General features: G+C 44.1%; 2 protein-coding genes across 5 annotated transcripts in view; both read right to left on the minus strand.

Moving 5' to 3' along the window:
- ELP3 (elongator acetyltransferase complex subunit 3) overlaps positions 1-12,672 on the minus strand; it is an 84,607-nt gene extending 71,935 nt beyond the window's left edge. Inside the window, exons 1-7 of one of the 2 annotated variants that reach the window (XM_010708081.2) lie at positions 12,570-12,672; positions 11,736-11,832; positions 10,368-10,506; positions 9,070-9,140; positions 7,201-7,264; positions 5,510-5,578; positions 3,687-3,841 (exon numbers count right to left, since the gene is read on the minus strand). In XM_010708081.2, coding sequence (XP_010706383.1) covers positions 3,687-3,841; positions 5,510-5,578; positions 7,201-7,264; positions 9,070-9,140; positions 10,368-10,506; positions 11,736-11,832; positions 12,570-12,588 — 614 coding nt within the window. In that variant the 5' untranslated portion in view covers positions 12,589-12,672. The other variant, XM_019613379.2, reaches the window with a different exon arrangement.
- A 5,793-nt stretch (positions 12,673-18,465) lies between these two features.
- The window catches only part of FBXO16 (F-box protein 16), a 35,509-nt gene continuing 30,344 nt past the window's right edge, over positions 18,466-23,630 (minus strand). For all 3 annotated transcript variants that reach the window (XM_003204603.3, XM_019613382.2, XM_019613383.1), the window contains exons 8-9: positions 21,154-21,379; positions 18,466-18,671 (exon numbers count right to left, since the gene is read on the minus strand). In XM_003204603.3, coding sequence (XP_003204651.2) covers positions 18,526-18,671; positions 21,154-21,379 — 372 coding nt within the window. In that variant the 3' untranslated portion in view covers positions 18,466-18,525. The remainder of the gene's footprint in view (positions 18,672-21,153; positions 21,380-23,630) is intronic.

Raw genomic sequence — 23,630 nt, forward strand, 5'->3', positions numbered from 1 at the left:
TGTGCTCTGTTCTGGGTGTCAGTGGCTGATTCAGGTGGAAAATGAGTCTTGGTTAATGGACCTGCTATGGAAACAGTTCTTAAGCCTGTTGTATACCCAAATACCGTTACATAAATACCAGGTATACAAGATGCTCATGTTGCAGAGAGGCTCCAGCACTTTCATTCCTTCTTACCTTGCCTCTAGGAACATGACTTACAAGGTGATGGAACATCAGTAAAAAACAGGACACTGTTAAAACCAGCATTTGACAAATACTTCCTGAGCATTTTAAATACACTGAGAGAAGCCAGGCTTAAAGCTGCAGTGCAAGGAGCTGCATGGGAGCGCAGTCCAGATGGACCTTTCTGAGTCCTCCTGCAGCCCCAATCACTAATTAAAAGTCAGATCCTGGCTCAGAGAAGAGGTGCTCAGCCCCCAGGGTTAAGTGGTGAGTCACAGTTGCAGTTAAATATGCCCAGCACCTCCAGTGACTCACAGGTCAGGTGAGAGGAGCAAAATGCAGGGAAGAAGTTATTTTCATTTGCATGTGGATTTTACACCTTGATGGCTCATGTTTTCATTGTCCTCACCAAAGAGCAAAGGCAGATATAGTCTCTCCTCATCCTGTGGCCAGCTTGCTTCTGAAGCATACCACAGCACTTTGAGTAAAGACTTCTGTCTGAACAGTCTAGAAAGTGTTCATTGCTTCAATGGGAAGGTAGTGCAGAAATATCAGCAACTCTTTCTTAAGGAATTTGTTTCTTTCCTCCTCTTGGAACAGACTCTATCTGAAAGCCTCACAGATTCTGTTTATCTTTTAGAAATTACATTTTTGGTCCACCAGTTCTTGTACGTAAATAAGATCAGTTCTGTGCTCATCCATTACAAAAAGAAAAAAGAAAAAAATACCTAAGCTCACTTCAGGTCAATTTATGAACAAAAAAGATCTTTCTACTGCTTTATAAATATGGATGTGAAGGGAGTTCTTTACATCTCCCAAGTTAGTCGCCCCAGTAAACAGTTTAAAGCAGCAATCTTGCTTACTGTTCTGAGCCACTCCATGAAGGTTCTGATTTCTGCACTCAGAGTTTGAGGTTTATTTATCCCACAGCAGCTGGCTGCAGCCTCACTACCCTGTGACAGCTCACTCCCTGTGTGCATTGCTGGCTTTCCAGCTGTGAGGCTTACCACGTGGCCTGATTGACTGTAAGACTCCAGATCTGCAAGCAAGCCAGGAGCCAGCTGAGATCGTTTGCAGGAGTCCAAGGGCCAACACACTCTGAGGACTTATTTCTTCAGTCAGACACGCAGTGCTGGCTTTGTGAGGAGCAGAAGATACCTTCAGGCAGGCTGCAGTCACAGTGCTGAAACCACATGGGGTCACATCCCTTTTATCTGATTACCTGGGACTGCATGCTGCAGTAGGGTGGTGAAGACAAGGTATTCTATGAAGAAAAACTCAAAATTACGTCAAGAGGATGAGTCCTTTGATGCTGCACAATTGAGTAAAGGTCAGCTTACCACGGTCACTGGAAAGACAGCATTTGATGTGGAACCAGACCACGAGTTTAGGATAAGTCAAGAAATGAGTGGACTGAAGGGTAAAATGTTTGCAGCTAGGGGCACTGAAGCCTTTATAGGTAGATGATGGTTTGTTCAAAGGTCATGATTAAAAATGCTTCTAGAAGAACCAACCTGGCTGAAGGTCTTTTTCCCATGCAGGAGATCACTGTACAAAATTTGAAGATAACTCTTTTGAAGAAGAGGAAAAATTTCAAGGTTGCCATACTCCCATTAAAAAGAAAGGATGAGAGACCAGATCCCAGGCTACAGGCAAATATACCAACAAAAAATATCACCAATATGGCTTCTACTAATGAAAGCTGCAAGGAGAAGGGTTGAACCCTCAAATACAAAGAGAAACATGCAAAGTTGCATTTATTTATTCCAAGTGTCACTGACCATCACAAAACAGCACTGCAGTGCCACAGTACAACAGCTGCATGTAAGAAGCTTAAAAAGGTCTGATTCATCCCAAACGTGATTTTCGTGCCTCTAGAATACTTACGAAATGCAACTTGAGTGACTCCCACATACCTCCATTTACTGAGCATTTAACATGAATTTTATGTTAAAATATATATATATAACATAGCTTTATTTATCTGCTGGAAAATAAGAAAACCCACATTGTTAGGGCAGGTTGCTCGCTCTGTGTACTTGCAAGGCAGCACACTGACTTCAGAGGCGCTTTGTTTTCATATGCACCTAAAATTACTTGGTGACACAGCCTGTGTCGTAATTAGTTTCCTCAGTCATCTGCAAAACAAAGGACAGACTACTCCAAAAGCAGTTTCATCTCCAGTAATATTAGCGAGGCACCTGCAGCAGAAAGCACTGAATAACCACATCCTGATGGTACACAAAGGCACGGCACCAAACTGAACAGCCAGCCTGCAAACTCCTCCCCTCTCCCGTAATGAGCTGCTCACAATCAGAGCAAAAAGAACACAGTTTGTTTCCCAACCTGTTGGTGATTTTATGGCCTTGATTGGTCCTCTTGCAAAGAGCAGCACAGCATTTTTCGTCTGGTCACCGAATGAGAAAATAATGATACTAATAATGGAAGAAAAAATAGAGGAAGTTTTTCACCCAGAGGGTGGTGAGGCATGGAACAGGTTGCACAAGGAGGCTGTGGATGCCCCATCCCTGCAGGCACTCAAGGCCAGGCTGGATGTGGCTCTGGGCAGCCTGGTCTGCTGGTTGGTGACCTGCACATAGCAGGGGGTTGGAACTGGATGAGCATTGTGCTCCTTTTCAACCCAGGCCATTCTATGATGATGAAAAAATAAAAGAGCAGAAGTGTTTGCTGCCCTCCAGAGGAAAACCAAATGAAATTACAGCTTTGAAATATGAAGGTAGACACGAGGCCAGACAAAGGCCAGTCCTAACCAGTTTTAAAACCGATTGCTTCAGAAGCTGATAGTATCAAAAGGAAAAACCACTGCACTGAGATATGACAACAAGGCAGAGAACAAACTCAGACTGTCAGCAGCGACGACCACCTAGTTTTAACAGCTCCAAAACATCATATCCTTCTCATTTCAATTCTCAGTTCTACCCTGCAAAACACAGTGAAAGTTGTGTATCTGACGAACCGAAGCACGCGTCCGTGAAACAGCCTCTGATTTTCACTTCATCTACTGTAAAATGAGAAGAACATCTCCCTGTCACTCAGTCACTGCAAGGGTGACTGCGTTGGAGAGTGTGAGGGGTGCAGAGCTCCAGAGCAGTGACGTTCTCTGGGCTGAGTCATCCCTTACGGGAGCTGACGTCCAGCCTCCCTCCAAGCCGGGATCAGTTCCCCTTCCCAGTGAAAGGCAATAAATCCCATGGCAATGTGATTCGTCACAACTCCAAATCAAGGTGATGAGGCATAAAAGGCTGAAGTCCAGATGGAATGCCAGAAAATTAGAAAAAGCTTAGCACTTCGTACCTGAGAAAACAGATAAACCACAGCGCTACGCAGGGCGCACAGCAATGCTGGAAGCTGAGCTATAAATATTCCGTGCCTAAACATATATTGAGATACATCTTGCCTGTCAAAAAATGAGACCTAAATATTTATATTCCGTATCTTCTGTTCTTACAGCAGCTCAAGAATACTTTTAAATAATTATGTTAACAAAAACCAAAGTCCTTACTTGACAGCCTCTGCTACGTTATTGGAGGTGTGACCCGACAGCGCGTCGTGAAGGTTTCGGATGAAGTAATCCCTGTAGTCTTCAGGCAAGGCCATGAAAGTTCCACCCATCACAATGAACTCCACTTTATCCACGCTGTGACCCAACTGCTTCAGCTAGAAGAGAACCAGTGAAAAATGAACCAATTACTCAGCTGAACAACTGTCCTATCCCCTACAATGACAAACCATTAATACTTTTGTAAAGGCTTCTTACAATCCTTCAAGAAACCCAGAGGTTAATTCTTCTTGCACAGTACAGACTCTGTGCCATGCAACAGACTTTCTTGACAAAGCAGAGTAATTTGAGCACAGCAGCTTGCCACTGTAGTTATAAGTGTTCCAATCTGAAGCTGTCTTAGATATAGCCATAGGAAGTTTCCTCACTTCTGCTTCACTCCACGTAGAATTGGCCTTGAAAGCTTATGGGGGAAAAAGGAGACTACACTGAATCCACAGCAAATTTTCCAGTGATTTGGAGATAAAGAGCAAATTGGGAAAAAAATGGAACAGGACTGAGAATCACAGGACTGAAAATCAGATCTTTTAATCCTCCAGTGAAAACAAAAGTAAAAAATCATTTTGGGAGGCACTTTCAGAAATATATTCTACACGTAAATAATGATCAAGAACTAGCAAGTGGGATAAAAACTCTCAAATATTGTTGTAATATTGTCTCCCATCAGTAATCAAGTGCTGTTCAAAAAAGATGACACCTTATGAGAGGTTCAAAATTTGTTAGTTATCTAGTGCAAACAACAAGGGTTAGACAATAAGAGGTCTGAAAATAATTCCTCTATGGGGATCAACCATAGAATTGTTTGAGTTGGAAGGGACCTTCAGAGGTCATCTGGTCCAACTCTCCAACCCTGCAATGAGCAGGGACACCTACAGCTCCATCAGGCTGACTTAGACTTACAGAAAATGGAAAAGTTGAGGTTGAAAGGGATCTGTGAAGGTCACGCTCTCTGCTCAAAGCAGCAATTTGTTTAGCACTGTGGTCAGACAGGCATCAAGGATCTCCAAGGACAGAGACTGCAAAGCCTGTGTCAGTGCTCCACCAGCCACATAACACATGAGCACTACCTGCTCAGAGGGAGCCTCGTGGCCTTCTCCTGGGGAGCCCAGAATTGGACACAGCCCTGCAAACATGTCTTCAGCAGCACTGAGGTGAGAGGCTGGATCCCTCCCTTGTCCTGCTGGCAGCACTTCCAATGCAGCCCAGGAGGCTGCTGGCCTTCTTTGCACAAGGGCACAGCACTGCTCACTTTCAGCTTGGTGCCCACCAGGACCTTTTCTACCAAGCTACTTCCCAGCTGGGTGCCCTCAGTTCTGTGTTGTCTGCGTATTTGGTGACTGTGTGCTCTGCCCCAACATCTAGCTCATTCACAGAGAGGTCCCCACCATCACAGGCTCACAGAACCTCAGAATGGCTTGGGTTAGAAGGTTCCTCAAAGCCTGTCCAGTCCCAATAGCCTGCCCTGAGCAGCCCAGAACTGCAGCCAGCCTGGTCTTGGGCACCTGCAAGGATGGGGCACCCACACTTCTCTGGGCAGTAGTGCAGGGGCCTTGCTGCTCTCTCTGTGGCAAATTTCCTCCTGGTATCTAATCTGAATCTCCCCCAACCTCTATTGACAGCTGGGGTATACTGCTAGCAATTGGCTTCCAGTTGGAAGAAGTGCTGCTCATCACAACCCATCCCATGGACCTTTTGGGGCAATTGAAAGCATTATCATCATTTTCATCCCAAACACAACATGCTTCCCTTTCACTGTAAAAATGTACCTGTTCCACTCTATGTCTTGTCTGGAGATAAGGGTCATACCGAGCCCGAATGGCCCTCATGGATGTAGGCTACAAAAATACAAAGATAATTTAAGAAAAAAAAAGAAAAGAAGTTAATGAAATTAAAGACTGTTAAAGAAAAGAACAGACAATTTTTGGTATAGGAATGGATGCTGTGCAGCTCATTTCAATTTCTCTTTACTCGCCCAACAGTTATCCAAGGACACTCCTCTACAGCTCAGTTAAACACTCCTCAAGCTAAATACTGTCCTTCATTTGAACTCCTAAATTCCCTTCTATATGACTGGCTGATGGAAGCCTATCAGCAATCCTCAAAGATAAGGTTCTAAAGAACCCTGCACATCATGCATTGGCTTGTTATTTCATACCAGTTACATGAACAGCTCTAAAGAATAAGGACTCATTTAATCCTGCACAACTCCCACATGCTGATGGTACTAAACAAATGACTGAAACATATCCAAAACAACTTGAATTGTGAAGCAGCTACATATATACAGGATTGTTCTGCTTTGTGCTAATGTTTAAGAAATGAATTTCAAGTCATTGAAAAATGAACAACCACTGAAAAAAAAATCATATTAAAAGGATGCTGCATCACCAGTTACCAAATTAACCCAGACTGCATTTTATCTCATTTTACAACTTCGTATCTGTGTAATGGCTGTGAGCCTTTTGTGTAGTCAGAATAACTTAGTCACAATGACATCTTCTGCTGATACACTTTCAGCAGACAAAAGGAGAGAGCTATTTTGGTTTAGCTCACTAAATGTACCAGTGAGATATCACTGCAGACACAGAGACACGTTCTCAGATTAGGATAATCTAAGGGCACAGATGGAATTCCAGAGGCACTACCTCAACAAGTGGCTCTCTTCCAGAGCTTGACCTTGGCGTCCTGTAGGTTTGGCAGGACTGAAAGCAGGTCCAGTAACGCAGGATGCTCAGGTCACTGTCCAGCTAATGTCTGAGTACCATTAAGGACTGAGATGCCAAAACCTCCTGCATCCCTACTGCAGTGTTTGATGACCCTCGTGTTAAAATATTCTTATGTTATGTCACAATGTTCCATCTTCCCAGACATGTCTCTCATCCTTCCAGTGGGCAGCTCCAAGAAGGGATATGGCTCTGCCTTCTCTGTACCCTTCCCTCAGACCCTTCCAGAGCCACAGGCAAACATGTATGTTTCTGCTGAACTGTTTAGTTAGGAAAAATCTGACACAGACTGATAACTCTTGCTGAAATGAATATTAGCTGTGATTCTACAAGCTGCACGCAGCCGTGCCCCAGGGGAGTCAGTAATGTCACCTTCAACTGCTCTTACTCACTCATCACCTACCACAGCTGGAAATTCAAGCTAACAGCTGTTCTCACACCAGCAGGTCCCACACAGTTGCAGTACAGCAGCAGCACTTGCCCTGCTCAGACTCACAGGCTGTTCTATAGCATAGTACACACAGAACAGAGGCCAGGGGGAAAAAAAAAAACAAACTGCTGCAATAACTACGAAGTTGCAGTCTTGTAGCTTAGCTGCTTTAGGCCTCTGCATTTACAAAGTCTGTTTTTGTTTCTTATTCTTGAAACACGAGTGAATTTGTAGAAATAATGAGCAGCCTACCCCAAGCTTATAGAGAGAGTAGGCACAGCATCGTGGCAGACAGAAGTAATACCTCATATCCAGTGTAAGACTGCGTTGAATATTCAAAATCAGAATCAGGGCCACCTGGGCAGTATCTGCAAATATGAAAAGACAGAAAAAAACAGGCATCAAACTCATGCAGATACAACAGCTGTTATCTGTCTGAAGTACAAGATATAATACAGAAGGGTGTACGCAAAGCAGGCACTGCTCTGACAATCCCAACTCTCATTAGAAAGGCAGGGGAACACGAATGAGAATGAGGGGTCAAAACCAACCCAGACCTGTCAAATGACTACGGCCACGCAAAACAAGCTGGTAAAACTTATTAGATGCAGTACGTAGAGTGAGCACAGTTCTGGAACATGGAATTATGTTAGGGAGCTGCACTTCAGTTTTGGACAAATAGTTACAGATTATTCAATTTTTAAAAGAGCAGTTTTATGATCAGAAACAACTTGCCCAGAGAGGTGGTGGTACCCAGTCCCTACAGACACCAAGGAGCAGGTTGGACAGGGCTCTGAGCACTGATGGAGCTGTGGGTGCCTCTGCTCACTGCAGGGGGTGGGACAGATGGCCTTTAAAAGGTCCCTTCAACTCAAACAATTCTATGATTGGTATTAAATGACAACTGCTGTCTTCACAGGTTGAACTGAAACTCTTTGACAGAGCAAGAAAGACTCACAGCAATCACAGCACGACTGCTAGCAATGAGAGGACTGGTAGATGGCAGACAGTAATTAAAAGGAAAATAGATTTATCCTGAAGTATCCTCAGCTTTCTTTTGAGAGCTATGGGATTAATGGCCCATCTACAGTCATTGTGCAGTCAAACACAAGCTGAGGCAGGAAGGCTGACAGTGCACGTACTGAACACAGCCAACAGGCAGGTAATGGAGCTGCCAAAACGCCACCTCCATCAAACCAGAAATATGTCATTCATAGCATAATGGATTTGTTTCCTTACTGCCTGCCCTGCAAACTCAACCCAAATCATCTGTCACCGTTATAAAATTAATGACCAAATTACCAGGGTCAAATTAATTTGCTGGCGAAATTTGGGCAATTTGACTGAAGAGATTTCATGTACGTCATTACCTGCAACATCTCAAACACAACGGTTGCTCATGTGAAAAAAGAAAGAATGAAGCCAGCTCGCTCTGTTAGGCAGCTGGTAGTCAGATGCACTGACGTCTCTGAAGTCACAAGTGGAAGAGAAAAGCAGTGTTTTTAAACAGATGAATTGATATGCTCAGGAAGAAAAAAACCCACAAAAAACAGATCAGACTTCAGGAGCACAGACTTGTAGGTCAAAAAACAGAGGCAACATATTTCAAGGTAAATTGAGCTTGGGTTCCTCAATTCTAATAAAACTCTGAAACTATTCCCTTAATAGCACAAGCTCTTGGCAGATACAGGTCTTCCATCTGTGCTCTCATTTTGTTCCAGAGCCAAGCAATGCCAGCACTGAGCAAGCTTCTTGGTAGACAACACCTGCACCTCCTCAGGTGGGTTTCAGTTCAACAGTTCTCAAACTTTTTAGATTATGCCCAGTTTCTTTTTTGTTGAGCCTTCTCCTGTCTTGCTACACACCTACCCTACTCACGAGCACAACACACCCACAGACCTTCACAGCATTAAACTTATATTGGGTCATTCACATGTTCTTCTGATTCTTATATCCACAAAGGTGTGTATTTACTAAGTAGGGTTTGGCTAATGAAAGGTTTTCTGCTTAAGGAAAAATGGTAAACAGGTTAACTTGTAGTGACTATCAGCAATCTGCAACTCTGCACTTGTGCAGAAAAGAAGTCTGTCTCTATTGCTGCAATTTATACCAACTTATACAAAACCACTGGGAAACAGTCCTCTCTTAGGTCACCCAAGTCATTCATACTTACACACATATGTTGCCTGTGAAGTTAATGTGTGGACACCTGTGTGGTTTGCACATCACAGCCACGACAGCAATCTGTAATGAGCAGAGAGAAATTACAGTAATTGCTTCTGAAGTTACAAAAATGAAGTGCATGCTGATGGCTATGTAAACACGTGCATCTGTGAGATGCTATTTAAAGATGTTCTCTGCTCAGTCTGCCACCTAAAATATCTGCGCATCACCTCTTGAGAAAAAGAAGATTACAAATGTATCAAGAAATAGGAAACCTATTATTAAGTACTTTCAGAGTTCAGAATAAGCTGGCAGTGTATTATGAAGACCCGGGTGGCCTATGAAATGTGATTAAAAAAGACATCCCAGTGTACGTGCAGGTATTGAGCAGGACCAGCTGGCACACAACTAACACAGTGCAAGGGTGAGAGTGTGCCAGTAGCACCACCTGCAAGATGAAAAGGGGGGAGATGATAAGAAAGAAAAAGACAAAAGAGGGACAATAAAAACAGCTTCTTCCTTCCACCTCACTGAGATGAGCCTTTTTTGCAAGCTGATCTCACGCAGCGTTTCACACATCAAATGGAAGCGTAATGGAAGAAGCTACCTGCCCTTTTTACAGGAGCAAGGGGAATAAGAGAGACACAGTTAAGGTTTCCAGTGTCTTCTTTTTTGGAGCACCCATCTCAGATACCACATCTCCAGTTTTCAGAAACCCAGGAGTAAGAGCTCAATGAAATATTCTGTAACTACAAATAAGAAAGAAGAAACCACAAGGAAGAAATTCTTAATGAAATTCAGATATTTGATTTATAAAAATGGAACACTTCTGGGATTTTGCTTTCTGGTGGTTTCATTTTTCTTTTTCCCTTAACTTCAGCTTAGGTATGCTATATGTACAGTCAGAAAACTTACAAGCATGCAGCTGAATGTCAGCTGTACCTCCATTATTGCCTCCAATTTGAAAGACCTTTTAAAGAAATGCTTTGATCCTAGCATTTCACCTTTGTGCACTGAGAGGGTCTAACAACTAAGCCACAGTGTTTCTACAGCAAGTAAAAAGCCAGATACACTGCTCTGAACTAAAAATCTCCACTCTTCTTTCCCTTCTTCCAAACGCTTTGAAAGCATTAGCCCCTTGGGCACAACACCAAAAAGACAAGCTGGAAGCTGGCACTGCAGCCAGCACACGTTCATTAAAGCTTCTAGGCATCCAATATCCGTATCTTTGAAAACAATTAAACCTACCACCGTTGAGACCAGAGAAGGATGCTGGTGAATAGATGAAGAGAATGGCTCTGTGCTTACCCCACTAGCTGTCCTTATGGGCTTGGCCTTCAGCTTTGGCACCAGAGCCTTGCGGTGCTGTGGTGGCACAGCAGCAATGATGTCAACCAACCGTGGCTGTGCTGAGAGTCCATACTTTGCTGAGGTCTTGGTTTTCAGCCTGAAAGCAAAAATGCTTCGCATCAATGACCCCATTCAGACTTATGTACCTCCATTCCACAGCATTATTGTTCTGTTTGTTGGAGACTTAGGTGGGCTCACCCAGTTTGTTTTTAAAGCTGAGTGTAATTCCTTGCAACTGCTGCGCTGGGTATTTAAGTTACAGAAAATAAACTCCACAGAAAGTTGACATAGGAACACTGGGACAACATTTGATTATTTTATATATTTTAGTATTCTACACACATAAAGAAGAAAGATTTCTTTAAACAGCAACTTCAGTGCTAAGAAGTTTTGATTTAAACTTTATCTATAAATTTATCTCTCTTCCCTGGTAGAACTGGCTTTGGAATTGGTAAGATGAACACAGGTGGAAACACCAAAAAGCAACAACACGTTTCTTAGTGCTTTTCAACAGTGCAGTACTGGACAATGCCCTCATTAGTAAGCTATAACTTTTGGCTAGCCATGGTGCAATCAGGAAGGTGGACCAGATGATCTCAGAACATCCAACTGAGCTATTCTATTTTAAAACAACTCATGTGGCACCCTGGGCACTACCAGTGAATAAGCAATACATGATTTCAAGTCACATTAATAATTAGCAGATCTCAGTACCTTTATCATCAGATACTGGCAAAAGAAGCGAGACTATCCTATGAAAAGAAAGAAGTGGACCTGTTAGAGGACATCCAGAGGAGGACCACAAAAAGGATCTCAGGGATGGAACACCTCTGCTACAAGGACAGCCTGAGAGAGCTGGGGCTGTGCAGCCTGGAGAAGAGAAGGCTAAGGGGAGACCTGAGAGCAGCATTTCTCTACCTAAAGGGAGCTGTGAAAAGGAAGGGGACAAACTCTTTAGCAGGGTCTGTTGTGACAGGAAAAGGGGAAATGGTTTCATATTAAAAGAAGAGTGATTTAGACTGGATATAAGGAAAATGTTTTTTACAGTTAGGGTGATGACCACTGGCACAGGTCGCCCTGAGAGGTGGTGGTGCCCCATCCTTAGAGACGTTAAAGATCAGGCTGGATGGGTTCTGAGCACTGATGGAGCTGTGGGTGTCCCTGCTCAGTGCAGGGAGTGGGACAGATGGCCTTTAAGTGTCCCTTCCAACTCAAATGATTCTATCAAAATAAAATATTGTAAAAAACAATACTGAACATAAATGACTGCACAGGAAATATTCAACACTTATGAACCTGCTCTTCAGTGTCATCAGAGTGACTTACTTGTTCAGATTCACATCTTTTCCTTGCTCGTGAGCCTCAATTAACTGTTTTATGATGTCAGCTATTGTCATCATCATCAGCTCTGCATGGCTGAGATCTGAAATGAGAACAAAATAAACAACGATGTGCATACCCATTGATGCTGCAGGACAAACTCCACCTTGCAGTCATCTCTTCTCACAGGTAACAGCAATAGGATGAGAGGTGATGGCCTCAAGTTGTACCAGTGGAGATTCATGTTGGTTATTAGGAAGAAACAGCTTGGCAAGAGCAGTGATGCAGTGGCAGAGGCTGCACAGGGAGCTGGTGGAGTTGCTGTCCCTGAGGAATAGATGTGGCAGTGAAAGATGTGGTCACTGGGCATGATGGGATGGCTGGCATTGGACGTGGTGATCATAGAATGGCCTGGGTTGAAAAGGAGCACAATGCTCATCCAGTTCCAACCCCCTGCTATGTGCAGGTCACCAACCAGCAGCCCAGGCTGCCCAGAGCCACATCCAGCCTGGCCTTGAATGCCTGCAGGGATGGGGCATCCACAGCCTCCTTGGGCAACCTGTTCCAGTGCCTCACCACCCTCTGTGTGATCTCAGCGGCCTTTTCCAAGCCGGATGATTCCGTGCCTCAAGGCCCACCGGCAGTTGGCTGTGATAACACAGCAGACACGGCAAGGCGTGCGCACCACACGGTGACGCATGCAGCGCGAAGGGTTCGGGTCGGCACCAGGCGCCGCCATCAGCTCCTGAAAGCTTCCCAACCCCATCCAGCCCGGCCTCGGGCGCCGCCCTACCACACGCACACAGGGCTCAGGCCTTGCACGGCCCTTCCGCCCGGTACCTTTCCGCTTCTGCCCCATCCCGCCGCCTCCGCTCCCTCACGGCTCACACACGGACCGCTACCGTAAAGCTACGCCGCCTGTCGTAAAAGCGTCGCGCTGCCGGAAAGCGACGGATAGTCATCGGGGAAGAGGGAGAAGTGAGCTGCGCGTTCGTAGAGATCTACGCGGTAAACTCCGCCAGCCGTCAGGGGGCGCTGTGGCAGGACGGGCAGCGGTGTGCGGCAGAACACAGAAGTGGGCGTTGGGACGTTCGGTGATTTCTAATTGGGCTTCCTTGATCGTTGCTGTTTTGTTTATTCTTCACTGGGATTTTGTGGCATTTGATTGGATTTGATTGACTTTTACTTTATTTTTTGTTAATATTTTACAGGGCTGTCTTGATATTTTGTTGAGGCTTTTTTGGCTTAAAGCGTTTTTCTTGATATTTTACAGGGTTTTGTAGACTTTTGCTGGGCATTATTGCTATATCACAGAGTTCTCTTGATGTTTTGTTGGGACTTATTGATTCTTACTGGGTTTATGTTTGGGTTTTCATGTTTTATTATTTATAACCATTTTCAGTAATATTTTTCTGTTTGCACTGATATTTTTCAGGATTTTGTTTATGTTTTACTGTTATTTTTATTGATATTTTATTGGGTTTTCTTGATCTTCTATTGAGTTGTGTCATTTTTATAATATTTTTAATTGATCTTTTACAGGGATTTGACTTCTACAGGGTTTTAATTTGTTTATTGATTTTAACTGTATTAATGGGTATTTTACTGTTTTTCACAATATTTTACAATTTCTGTTGATATTTTACTGGATTTTCTTATTGTTTTATTGAGTTTTGTTGTCATTTTTATTGGTTTTCTTGTTATTTTAGGGGATTTCTTGATCATTTATTGAGTTTTGTCATTTGTTGCTGCTTTTATTCTTTGTAGACCTTTCATTTTCACTGGGTTTTGTTTATATTTTATTGAGTTTTGTTGAATTGTTACCTCTTTTTTTCATCCAGAGGGTGGTGAGGCACTGGAACAGGTTGCCCAAGGAGGCTGTGGATGCCCCATCCCTGCAGGCATTCAAGGCCAGGCTGGATGTGGCTCTGGGCAGCCTGGTCTGCTGGTTGGTGACCTGCACATAGCAGGGGGTTGGAACTGGATGAGCGTTGTGCTCCTTTTCAACCCAGGCCATTGTATGATTCAGGACCTGCATGGCTCCAGGAGGCCCCAGACCAGCAGACCCCACTCACACCAGGAGCTGAGCCCTGGCTCCCCCCCAGCCCTTCTTCCCTCCAGCGCTAGATGGTAGCAGAGTATTTACATAATAACCAAAAAATCCTCCAACCTCCTGACAGAAAGCTCCAAATCTGAGAGGAAGGAGCCGTGAGGAGGAGCTGCCCCAGAGGGGGGAGAAGCTCTGCGCTGTTCCCAGGGGTCACGCTGAAGGCTTTGTGGGAAGGGCCCTGCTCAGCCTGGGATGGATTTGGGGGCCAGAACCCTGCTGGGGCCTCTTGCAGCAAAATCCTCCTACATCCTCCTATGAAATGTGTTCAAAATTATATACTCACAAAAATAGTTTGGGTTGGAAGAGACCTTTAAAGGCCATGTGGTCCAACTCCCTGCAGTGAGCAGGAACACCCACAGCTCCATCGGTGCTCAGAGCCCATCCAGTCTCATCTTCAGTGTCTCCAAGGATGGGGCACCATCTGGGCAACTTGTGCCGGTGCCTCACCACTCTCAGTGTAAAGAACTTCTTCCTTATATCCAATCTAAATCTCCTTTCTTTTAGTTCAAAACCATTTCCCCTTTTCCTGTCACAACAGATCCTGCTAAAGAATCTGTCCCCTTCTTTCTTAGAGTTCCTATTATAGTTCTGATGCAGTGCTTTGTGAACATAATGGGCTTCTGTCCATCTGAGGTCCCACTGAGGACCAGTTTCCCCCACTGGAGTTCAAGGACGCCTCCCTACATTGTCAGCACTGTCAGTGCTCCCCACGGCTGGTGCTAGATGAAGCCAAGTGAGCTCTAAGCACCACTTTCTTTTTGTATGGGTAATAAGGTGGGCAGCCCTATGCCTCTGCCCACAGCTGTGATTTAATGTGAAATCCCTCCAGGAACCTCCAGTAATTCCTCGAACCCACATGAGCTTCCACATCTACAACTAATTGAGGCAAGGAGTTCCACAGCTGTCTTGCATGAGAATCTATCAGAGTCCCAAAGAGGATTGAGTTGGAAGGAACCTTAAAGCCCACCCAGCCCTGATCCCTGCCCAACATCTCCCACCAGCCCAGGCTGCCTGAAGACCCATCTAGCCTGGCCTTGGGCAGTGCCAAGGATGGGGCACCCACAACTGCAGCAGCTTCTGTGCAGCAAAGGACATTTCAGATGTGAAAACTCTATGAAGGTTTGTCATGAAAGTAATTCCTTCCTAAAAATTACTTGGTGGTGCACACACTACAGCATTTATCTGACACAGCATAGGATGTCTCTTGTTCAAGAGGCCATGAACACACAACAGGTAGGATGTCTGTGCTATACAAACAGTAAGGTGATCAGCTTAAGCATGCTGGCAGAGAGAAGGGTATTGATTTCAAGCTGATTTTCATGGTCTTCTCCCTTCCTTTACCTCACAGAGCCACCAACACAATTCCAACTACTCACCTCCCCATCCCCTTGTTGCATGGAAGGACAAGGGTAATGGTTTTAAACTAAAAGAGGAGAGATTTAGGTTAGTTGTTAGGGGGAAATGTTTCACCCAGAAGGTGGTAAGGCAGTGGTACAGAAAAGCTGTGGATGACTTGTCCCTGGAGGTGTGTGAGGCCAGGCTGGATGGGGTCCTGGGCAGCCGGAGCTGGTAGGGGGTAACCAGCGCCAAGCAGTGGTTGGGACTGGGTGGGCTTTAAGCTCCATTCCAACCCTACCATTCTGTGATTCTATGATATGTGAAGGGAGCTGCGTTCTCCATCTGTTATCAGCTTCATCCACCTATACAGCAACTTTTTATCATGCAGTTACCTGCTATCATCAGCTGCTTTCCATTTGCCCTCAGGTCTCCATACTTTCTGTTGCCATCTCTAGCCTGTTAGATCCCCATAGCTGCAGCTGAGGCTCAACTGTTTGGTCACGTTCACTCATCTTCAACTTTGGGGGCTACCACACTAACTGGATATTTCCAAAAGTCCCGTTTTGATCTGACTGTGCTCCCACCTGCAGCTCCTATCACTTCAGCTGCACATATTTCTTCTCCCAAACAAAGCTGTTTCTTTAGCTCGGAAGAGCAAAAATTAGGAAAGCTTTGTTTTGGCTACAAAGCCAAACTACAGCACCAAACACTGCCATTGCTTCCAGCAAGGAGCATGAGGTAAATTCAGGTGGAGTTTTTGGCAGAAATGGACAGTAAACCTTGGGTAAGAGGAGGCTGGCGTGTTTGGGTTTGTTCCCCACATCTGAGCAGGGCCTAGGGCTCACATTCTGATCTTGCTTGTACTGGTGGAATTCAATGCTGATTCATTGGCCTCTGGGCTTTAAAAGGTACTTTCAATTCTTTAATCAAACACTGTGGCTAATCAGAGTGGTACTGGATCTGGAAATACCTATCAGTGCAGGGAAATGTGCGTCTACAAGGAACGACACAGGCATAACAGTTTTCCTCTGTTCTTGTTTAGCAATTCCTTATCAGCATATCTTGAAACGCATTGTAAAGGGTGTAAATACCATCTGCCTGTGCAGATCTGCAGCCCAGGGCACGGAAGGTGATGGGGCTGCCTGAGGCCAGGCAGCAGCACAGCCACACAGGCAGGTGGAGAACACTTTCTCTTTTCTGTACATTTCAGAGTCTGACCTATTCTGCCACCTCAGAAATGTTTGTAAAGTATGTTGTAAGTACATACATTTTATTCCAATACCATAGAATATCTCAAGTTGGAAGGGAGCCATAAGGATCACAGAGTCCAACTCCATAATTGGTAGAAGTTACATCCAGGCTTAATACAGGTCTGCTGTTACTCCATGGATGGACCACTTGGCTTGGCAGTTTCCTGGAGAATGTTACTCTTAGTTATTTTACAATATCATAAATATAAAAGTGTTATAAATTGGAGAAGTCTGAGCTTACAGTGAGCACTTGAGATGCACGATTTGCTGCAGCAATGCTTGAGCATTCAGCTCCAAGACTTATCAGACCTTGGGAACATTACATTTCCAATGAGTGTGCTCACTGGTGAGAAAAGAAACACCACTGATAGAGGTTTACATCATTTCCTTGCATGGCCATTTGCTGTTTGTAACAAACCACTGAACTGCTGCCCCAGGAAACTTCACAGAGCCTGAGACAAAAAGGGAGCTGGCATTACCATTTAGACTTAAGAAGCCATAAACATCTGTGAAGCAGGCTTTCACTTGGTTTTCTGTGGGAAAAAGACTTGTCTGCAATACCAGCAAATGGCTGGCGAATGCTTTGGGTGGGATTTACCTCACCTAATTTCACATACCCAAAAGTTAGCTGTTTTAATCTAAGTTAGTCTGGTCTCTTGCATAATTGATGATATAAGAACTGACTGCCACCTGCATGTTCATATTTCAGCTAATCATTTCTGAGGTGAAGAGCTTAAACTGAGCAAGTTCTTAGGCTGTTGTTTTGGTTGAGATGAAATCCCTCTTCCAAGCACAGGGGGCAACTGGAAACACAAAATAACATCAGGGAGAGAGAGATGTGCTAAATTAGCCAATCTGTGACTGAGGTTTTCAATCAAGTGCCCCGATGGGCAGATTCTGTCCCTTCCATTAAAACCTATGGTGCTTTGTGCTTGGTCTTGAGAATGGCCATTGTGCCAAAAAAAACTTGAAGCCCTCAAGTGACATAGTACAGGATAATCTGTTCATAGAGTGAAAGTCTCCTTATCACAAAGTGGCTGGTGTTTTCTCCAAGACGTGATTTCTAGTCTATAAATGCTGAGAATTCATGGGGATGCTGTGGCCCTTCCTAATGTGTACAAAGTTTCAGTTTTATTTCAGCTCTGTCTGGGTTATAAGGCAGTAAGTTACAGTTGTTATGCATTTGGCCCCCCTATTGTTAAAAACTGCTATTTGCTACATTTCCTTAATTGTGAAAAATAATGACGTAAATAATTAAACCAGTGCCAGTTCCCCACGCAGTGCCCTGTGCAATGCTGTAATCCAGAGGGTGGCATTTGATTTCATTCTCACTGACATGATTGAAATGATGGATTTGCCTTGTACAGCATGAGAAACAATTTCTGACTTCAATACAGCACTAAGTAGCCTTTTCCTCATTTTCCCCAAGCCTCCTTTCTCTCACTTATTGAAGGCTTTTTCCTTGGATGCTGTGGTGCTTTCTTCAGTCCAGATGATTTGGTAGGTGCTGCAGGTTACAACTAAAGGAACACATTAATACTGGTTGTAAACCACTCACTCTGTGAGGGAATACAGTTTACATCACCCAGGTGGCCAGTAGTGGCCAGTAGTCTTCATTGTCCTCCACAATCCCCTCACTGCCCACAGACAAGCAGCTTCTGCAATTCATTGTGAGAGCAACACAAAGCAGATCAGGCCATAAGATGTGCCCCACGATGTCCCGGTGACATAGGCAAGCTTAATGTCCAGCAGCTCTAGTAGGCACCTGCAAAAGGGTTATCAAAAGCCTAGGTGAATTCTGCAGAAACAACATACCCCAAAGAAAATGAGAATTATAGCACCAGCAACACGAAGCCAGGGTGAAAAGCACATCAGGCAAACGTTTGATTTGCTGCAGCTTGGACCAGGAGACTTAAAGGCAGGCAGGAGGCATCGCATCAGCTGCTGCAGTTCCAAAAAAGTACAAAGCCATTGCTCCAACACCAAAACTGGCAGCAAGGCAGTCAAGTTTTCTTTTGGAGAGATAAGTGAGAATGGATGTAGGACTTGCATGCCTATTTATTTGCGTGGTATAGTGAGGTAAATGAAAGTCTATAAATCAGGCAACACTGCTGTTGTCTCCCCCATCCAGGCAGGTAAACTTCTGTTCCACTGAGACAGATGCTTCAGATCCTTCCTTAGCCTGTACCAGATCGTTATTTGATGGAGGAATGAGCCCAGGCTGAGCCTCACATTGTGGAGGGGCTAGATGAAGGAGAAAAATCATGAGAATCAGTCATTAATTTAGCCAGACATTTCAGATTTTAAACATATTTAGGTAAACAATCCAAACCATGGGATTTTGTTAGCATTTAATATCTCAAATACTTCTACAAATCTGGATTGAATTGACTGTTTTCCTTTGTCATCTCATTACATCTTTGCTTCTCCTGCCTGCCTTTCTGACAACCTGCAAATGGGAGAACCTCCTCACATAAACCATTGACCAAGTCTGGGACGAGGAGTGGATCAGGCACATCTAGGCTCCTTACCTCTGTGGTTCAAGGAGTTTAGAAAGCAAGAGGTTCCACTCTGAACTTTGTGACTCAAGGGAAGGGTCACCTGTATATTTATATATGTTTAATTCCTCCCACTGTGCAGTCAGTAATCAAGTGTATCCAGCCATCTCAAATCTTGTTGCTATTAAATCACTATATTGTATATCTATATTATATCAATAAATATATTCCTGCTTCTCCCTTATGAGTGAAGTGTAAAACGTAGCCATTTCTATCCACAACAAGTATTGCCTAACAAATTATTTGTAATCCAAATGCAATCCCTCAGGCTCATTTACCTCAATAGTTTCTATACTACAGCAATGGTGTTTATAGGGAACTTGCATTTTTGCCTGCTCCCTGCTACCCAAAGCCCTTCCCTCATGCACAGCTTTAACATTTCTTATCATGTAGAAGACACAGAGATCAGGCAGGATGCTGCACATCCCTACATGCTCCATTCTCCACTCATCTGGAATCCTTAAGAATAACTGGGTAGCCACATCCCTGCAGAAGTTCCCCATACTTCATGCCCCACATCCTTTCTGACAACAATAAACCACATCTTAGCAATTGTAAATTGGTTCCCAGATGTAAGAGATACTTCTCAGTGCCTCCTGGACCACAGGGTGGAAGCCAATGACACAGCCAAGGCCCAGATCTATGCTTAGCTCTTCTTAACTAAGCCCCAGTCCTGCGTGAAGCCTTCCTAAGGCTCTGTTCATGCAGTACTACTTCAGGATGAGGACCCTAGTTAACATGAATGTTGTATTGCTGCGGAAGCTTCGTACGAGGGACTGCAACCCTCTAGCCTAAGCTTTATGAGTTCTTCCCTATACGGAGATGCTGGGTATATTGAAAGATGAAGTCTCAGTGAATAACTGCCCAAGGCAGCCCTAGACTGAAATGGCATGAAACTGGTTTTGACAGTGTCAGTGTGCCTCCTTATTTTTGGAAGGCCTTCATAGACCAGCTGCATTCTCAGCTGTTGTGCCCCTGGAGTTGACTGCTTTATCCCCTAATATTCGAAATGCTCAGTACCAGTTCTTTCTGGCATCTATCCAGGGCATGGCAGAGTTCATGGACTCTGTACTGAGCTCACTGCCATTGATGCTGTAAGATCTCTTGCTCTGTTACTGAATATCAGTGAGTTAAACCAATGTGAAGCCCGTGACAGTGTTCAACACTAAGATGACAGTCATGACAGACAGGTAAGTCTAGCAAGTGCTAGAAATCACAGAATCATACTATCTTTTGAGTTGGAAGGGACCTTTAAGGGTCATCTAGTCCAACTCCTCTACAGTAAACAGGGATACCAGTAAACGGCTCACTCAGGTGCTCCATCCATCCTGACCCTGAGCATCTCCAGGGATGGAGCATCCAGTGCCTCTTTGGACGAACTTCGCCAGTGCTTTGCTACCCTCACTGTAAAAATATTTTCCTTATATCTAGTCTAAATCTGCCCTTTATTAGCTTAAAACCATTTCCCCCTGTCCTATCACAACAGACCCTGCTGAAGAGCCTGTCCCCTTCATACAGCCCCTCTTTAGAAATCAAAAGGCCACTCTCAGGTCTTCCTGAAGCCTTCATTTCTCCAGGCTGAAGAGCCCAAGCTCTCTCAACATGTCCTCTTAGGAGAGGTGTTCCATCCCTGGGATCATTTTAGGGGCCCTCCTCTTGATGCACTCCAGAGGTCCACATCTCTCCTGTAATGAGGATTCCACATGTAGACACAGTGAGGTCTCACCACCACAGCACACAGGGGCAGAATCCTCTCCCTCACCCTGCTGGCTATGCTGCCTTGGATGCAGCCCATTATATGATTGGCTTTTTGGTCTGCAAGGGCAGAGTGCTGGCTCATCTCAGCTGCCATCCACCAGTATCAATAAGTCCAGTATCAATAAGGGCTGTGCTCTATCCCTTCATCCTCCAGCTTGTACTGATAGTGGGGATTGCCACAACACATGTGCAAGACCTGGACTGAATGTGTACTGCATGATGTATAATGATGTATGCTTTCTAGAGAGGCAGCAAATTGCCATCATCTGGATTCCCACCATTCAGAATGACTGCCTTCTTCTTCACGTATGGATATACCTCCACAGCTCTATCCCCTTCCCTCCGTGCACAAAATCTGAGTATTATCAACCTCTGCAATAGCTTTCACAGAGCACACGTAGCATACTGACATGGAGACATGGTGGTTGTCTCTGTGAAGTCTCTCTTTTCTCTTGCACGTGGTTTTGGCACTGGAGCTCGAACAGGTGCTGGTCGTATCCCAGCACTGAACTGGGAGCTCTGGGCGAGGGTCTTTGCTGCTTCTCTGTAAGGTAGCTTCCCAATGAGCTGGGAAGTGGCCCAGCTGGGGCGAGCTGGTGGTTTTTGAGTCGACCCAAGATCTTCAGTAATTGATAGCTAGAAAAGAAGACAGTAAGTATCTTAACAGAGAGGCTGAAAAAAAAGTTGGAGTCTGTTGAAAACTTTAAACTATAAATGATACTCATAATGATGATACAAGCATAACACTGCAGTGACTTGTGCGCTTATTTAAGTTTACCTTAAGGACAAAAGGATCCAATCAGAAATTGATGCTAGTAAAGCCAAACCTACAATATTTAATTCTCCAGATTGACTCCTTTCTTAATGCACAAATTCTCCTTTGTGCTTATGGTTGTAACTAATCCGAGTCTTGCTGTTTGAAGTCACAGTGGAAAGGATGAAGTTTATTTTAACATGCTGCTCAGTGAGTGTTTCACTGAACACTATAAAAGTTAAGCAAAAAAAAGAATCTTAGCAATGTAGTGATTTTTCCATTGAAAAAGATCCCAAATATTGAAAAACACAGTTGAGCAGACCAACAGCTTTGGCTTTTTAGAACGAATTATTTAGTACTAATAGTGAACCAACATCAACAAAATCAAACATTTACACTGCATTAGAAAGCAATATCTTCAGTTATGCAGAATGAGAAATTAGTGTCCACAGCAAAATGGTTTTAAAATGGAAAAGTTTTGCAGTTCCTACCCACCTGTTTCCCCTTTCCATTGTTTGGATTGGCAGCAGCAGCAATATATGGTGCTTCATACCTAACTGTCTGACAATAAATAAGCAATTCAGCAACTTTTGGCTATCAGCCTGAAGAAAGGCAGGTGATTATACAAGTGCCTAAGGTGGCCCAGGTTCTCTGCAGTACTTGATGTGTAACAGAGATGGTGTGATAGAAATTACTGCAGTTTTTCTGTCCTAGTGAGAAAAGCACAATACCAAAGAAGCAGTAGCAGCTGCAGCACAGATCTGACTGCACTTTGGTTTTCAGCTCTTGTGTCCTGGTTGGTTCTATTTTAGAGTTAAAAGGACAAGGAGTATCAAAGCCAGGCCATGCCTTCAAATTAGAATGACACATATAAATTCAGTTTCAATTTCCAAAATATTTTCACACTCAAGAGTAGTCACAGGTGGTTCGACAGGATTTCTTGGATGAATTAATAACATTTGAAATGAGATTTGCAGAATATAGGTGACGTAAATATACACTGGACAGGACTGTGTCACAGTGCCAAGAGCCCTGGATCTTCATGTGTGATATACCCACATAGTATATACATGTGATCCATTCTCCAAACACCAGTTCCCTGTGTATCTGTCATCAGATAATTTATTCCTGACTTCAGATGCTGCAATCTTACTACCTTAGGCAATGAGGCAAGAATGACTGATCTGTCAAAAAGATGTTATTTTGTAAGCACTAAAAATAAGTCAGTAATTCAAGAACAGCTGGGAGGGTGGAGCAGTCTCCCAAACAGAAACAAGCAGGCAGCCTGAAAGGCAAAACCAGCCTCTAATTGCTGACATTGCAGTCATTTGCAAAGCTGTCAAAAGCATCAATATGATGGATTTTTACCTTTCTAATAAAGTATCTGTGCTTTTTGACATCTAGGGAGGATTTGGCATGATGCTTCCTGTTTTGCTGAAAGCTGCACAAAACTCTTTATTGGAAGTCCTCCAAGGAAGAGCCCCTCACTGTGTACAGGACACTGATGTGGCAGCACTGTCACCTGCAAGGGGACCTGTAGGGTCAGAGCTGGGGAATTACAGCAGGGCAGCACAGCTCCACATCAGAAAGAACAGGAGGGATGAAACAGTGGCCCAAAACAAGGGGATCTGGTTTCCATGCCCAGCCTGCCAAAAGCTCAGCTGAGTCAGTAAGCCTTTCTTCACTTTGCTTTGTACAATACTGGGGCAGTAGCTGCTCAAGGTGGTGTAGACAAGCCACAAAGCCTTGATCCAGCAAAGTGCTGAAAGAGATGATTAACAATGAAACTCTACTTGTCTTTAGTGTAAGGCATTTCCCTCAATAAAGATAGAGCAGGCATTCCCATCCCACTGTAGAGATACAGTGGTTGCATGCATACTCGTAAGAAGGAAAGCAGCCCTTAGTTCAGAGACCTAATTAACTTAATTTATTGTAACACATTATTTAAAGTAATTTAGATAATTCACTTTAATTTATTGTAAATTAAGTGTGAGCCTGGTCACATTCTATGCTACTATTTCCATGATTACTAATAAACTCCAAAACACCACAAGTTTACGAGGAGGAGACCTGATTCACCCTATGCAAAGCTGGAGCCGGCGGATTCAGGTCATCACTTTAATTACATGTTTC

This window comes from Meleagris gallopavo, chromosome 2, assembly GCF_000146605.3.
Source record: "Meleagris gallopavo isolate NT-WF06-2002-E0010 breed Aviagen turkey brand Nicholas breeding stock chromosome 2, Turkey_5.1, whole genome shotgun sequence".
Lineage (NCBI taxonomy): Eukaryota > Metazoa > Chordata > Aves > Galliformes > Phasianidae > Meleagris > Meleagris gallopavo.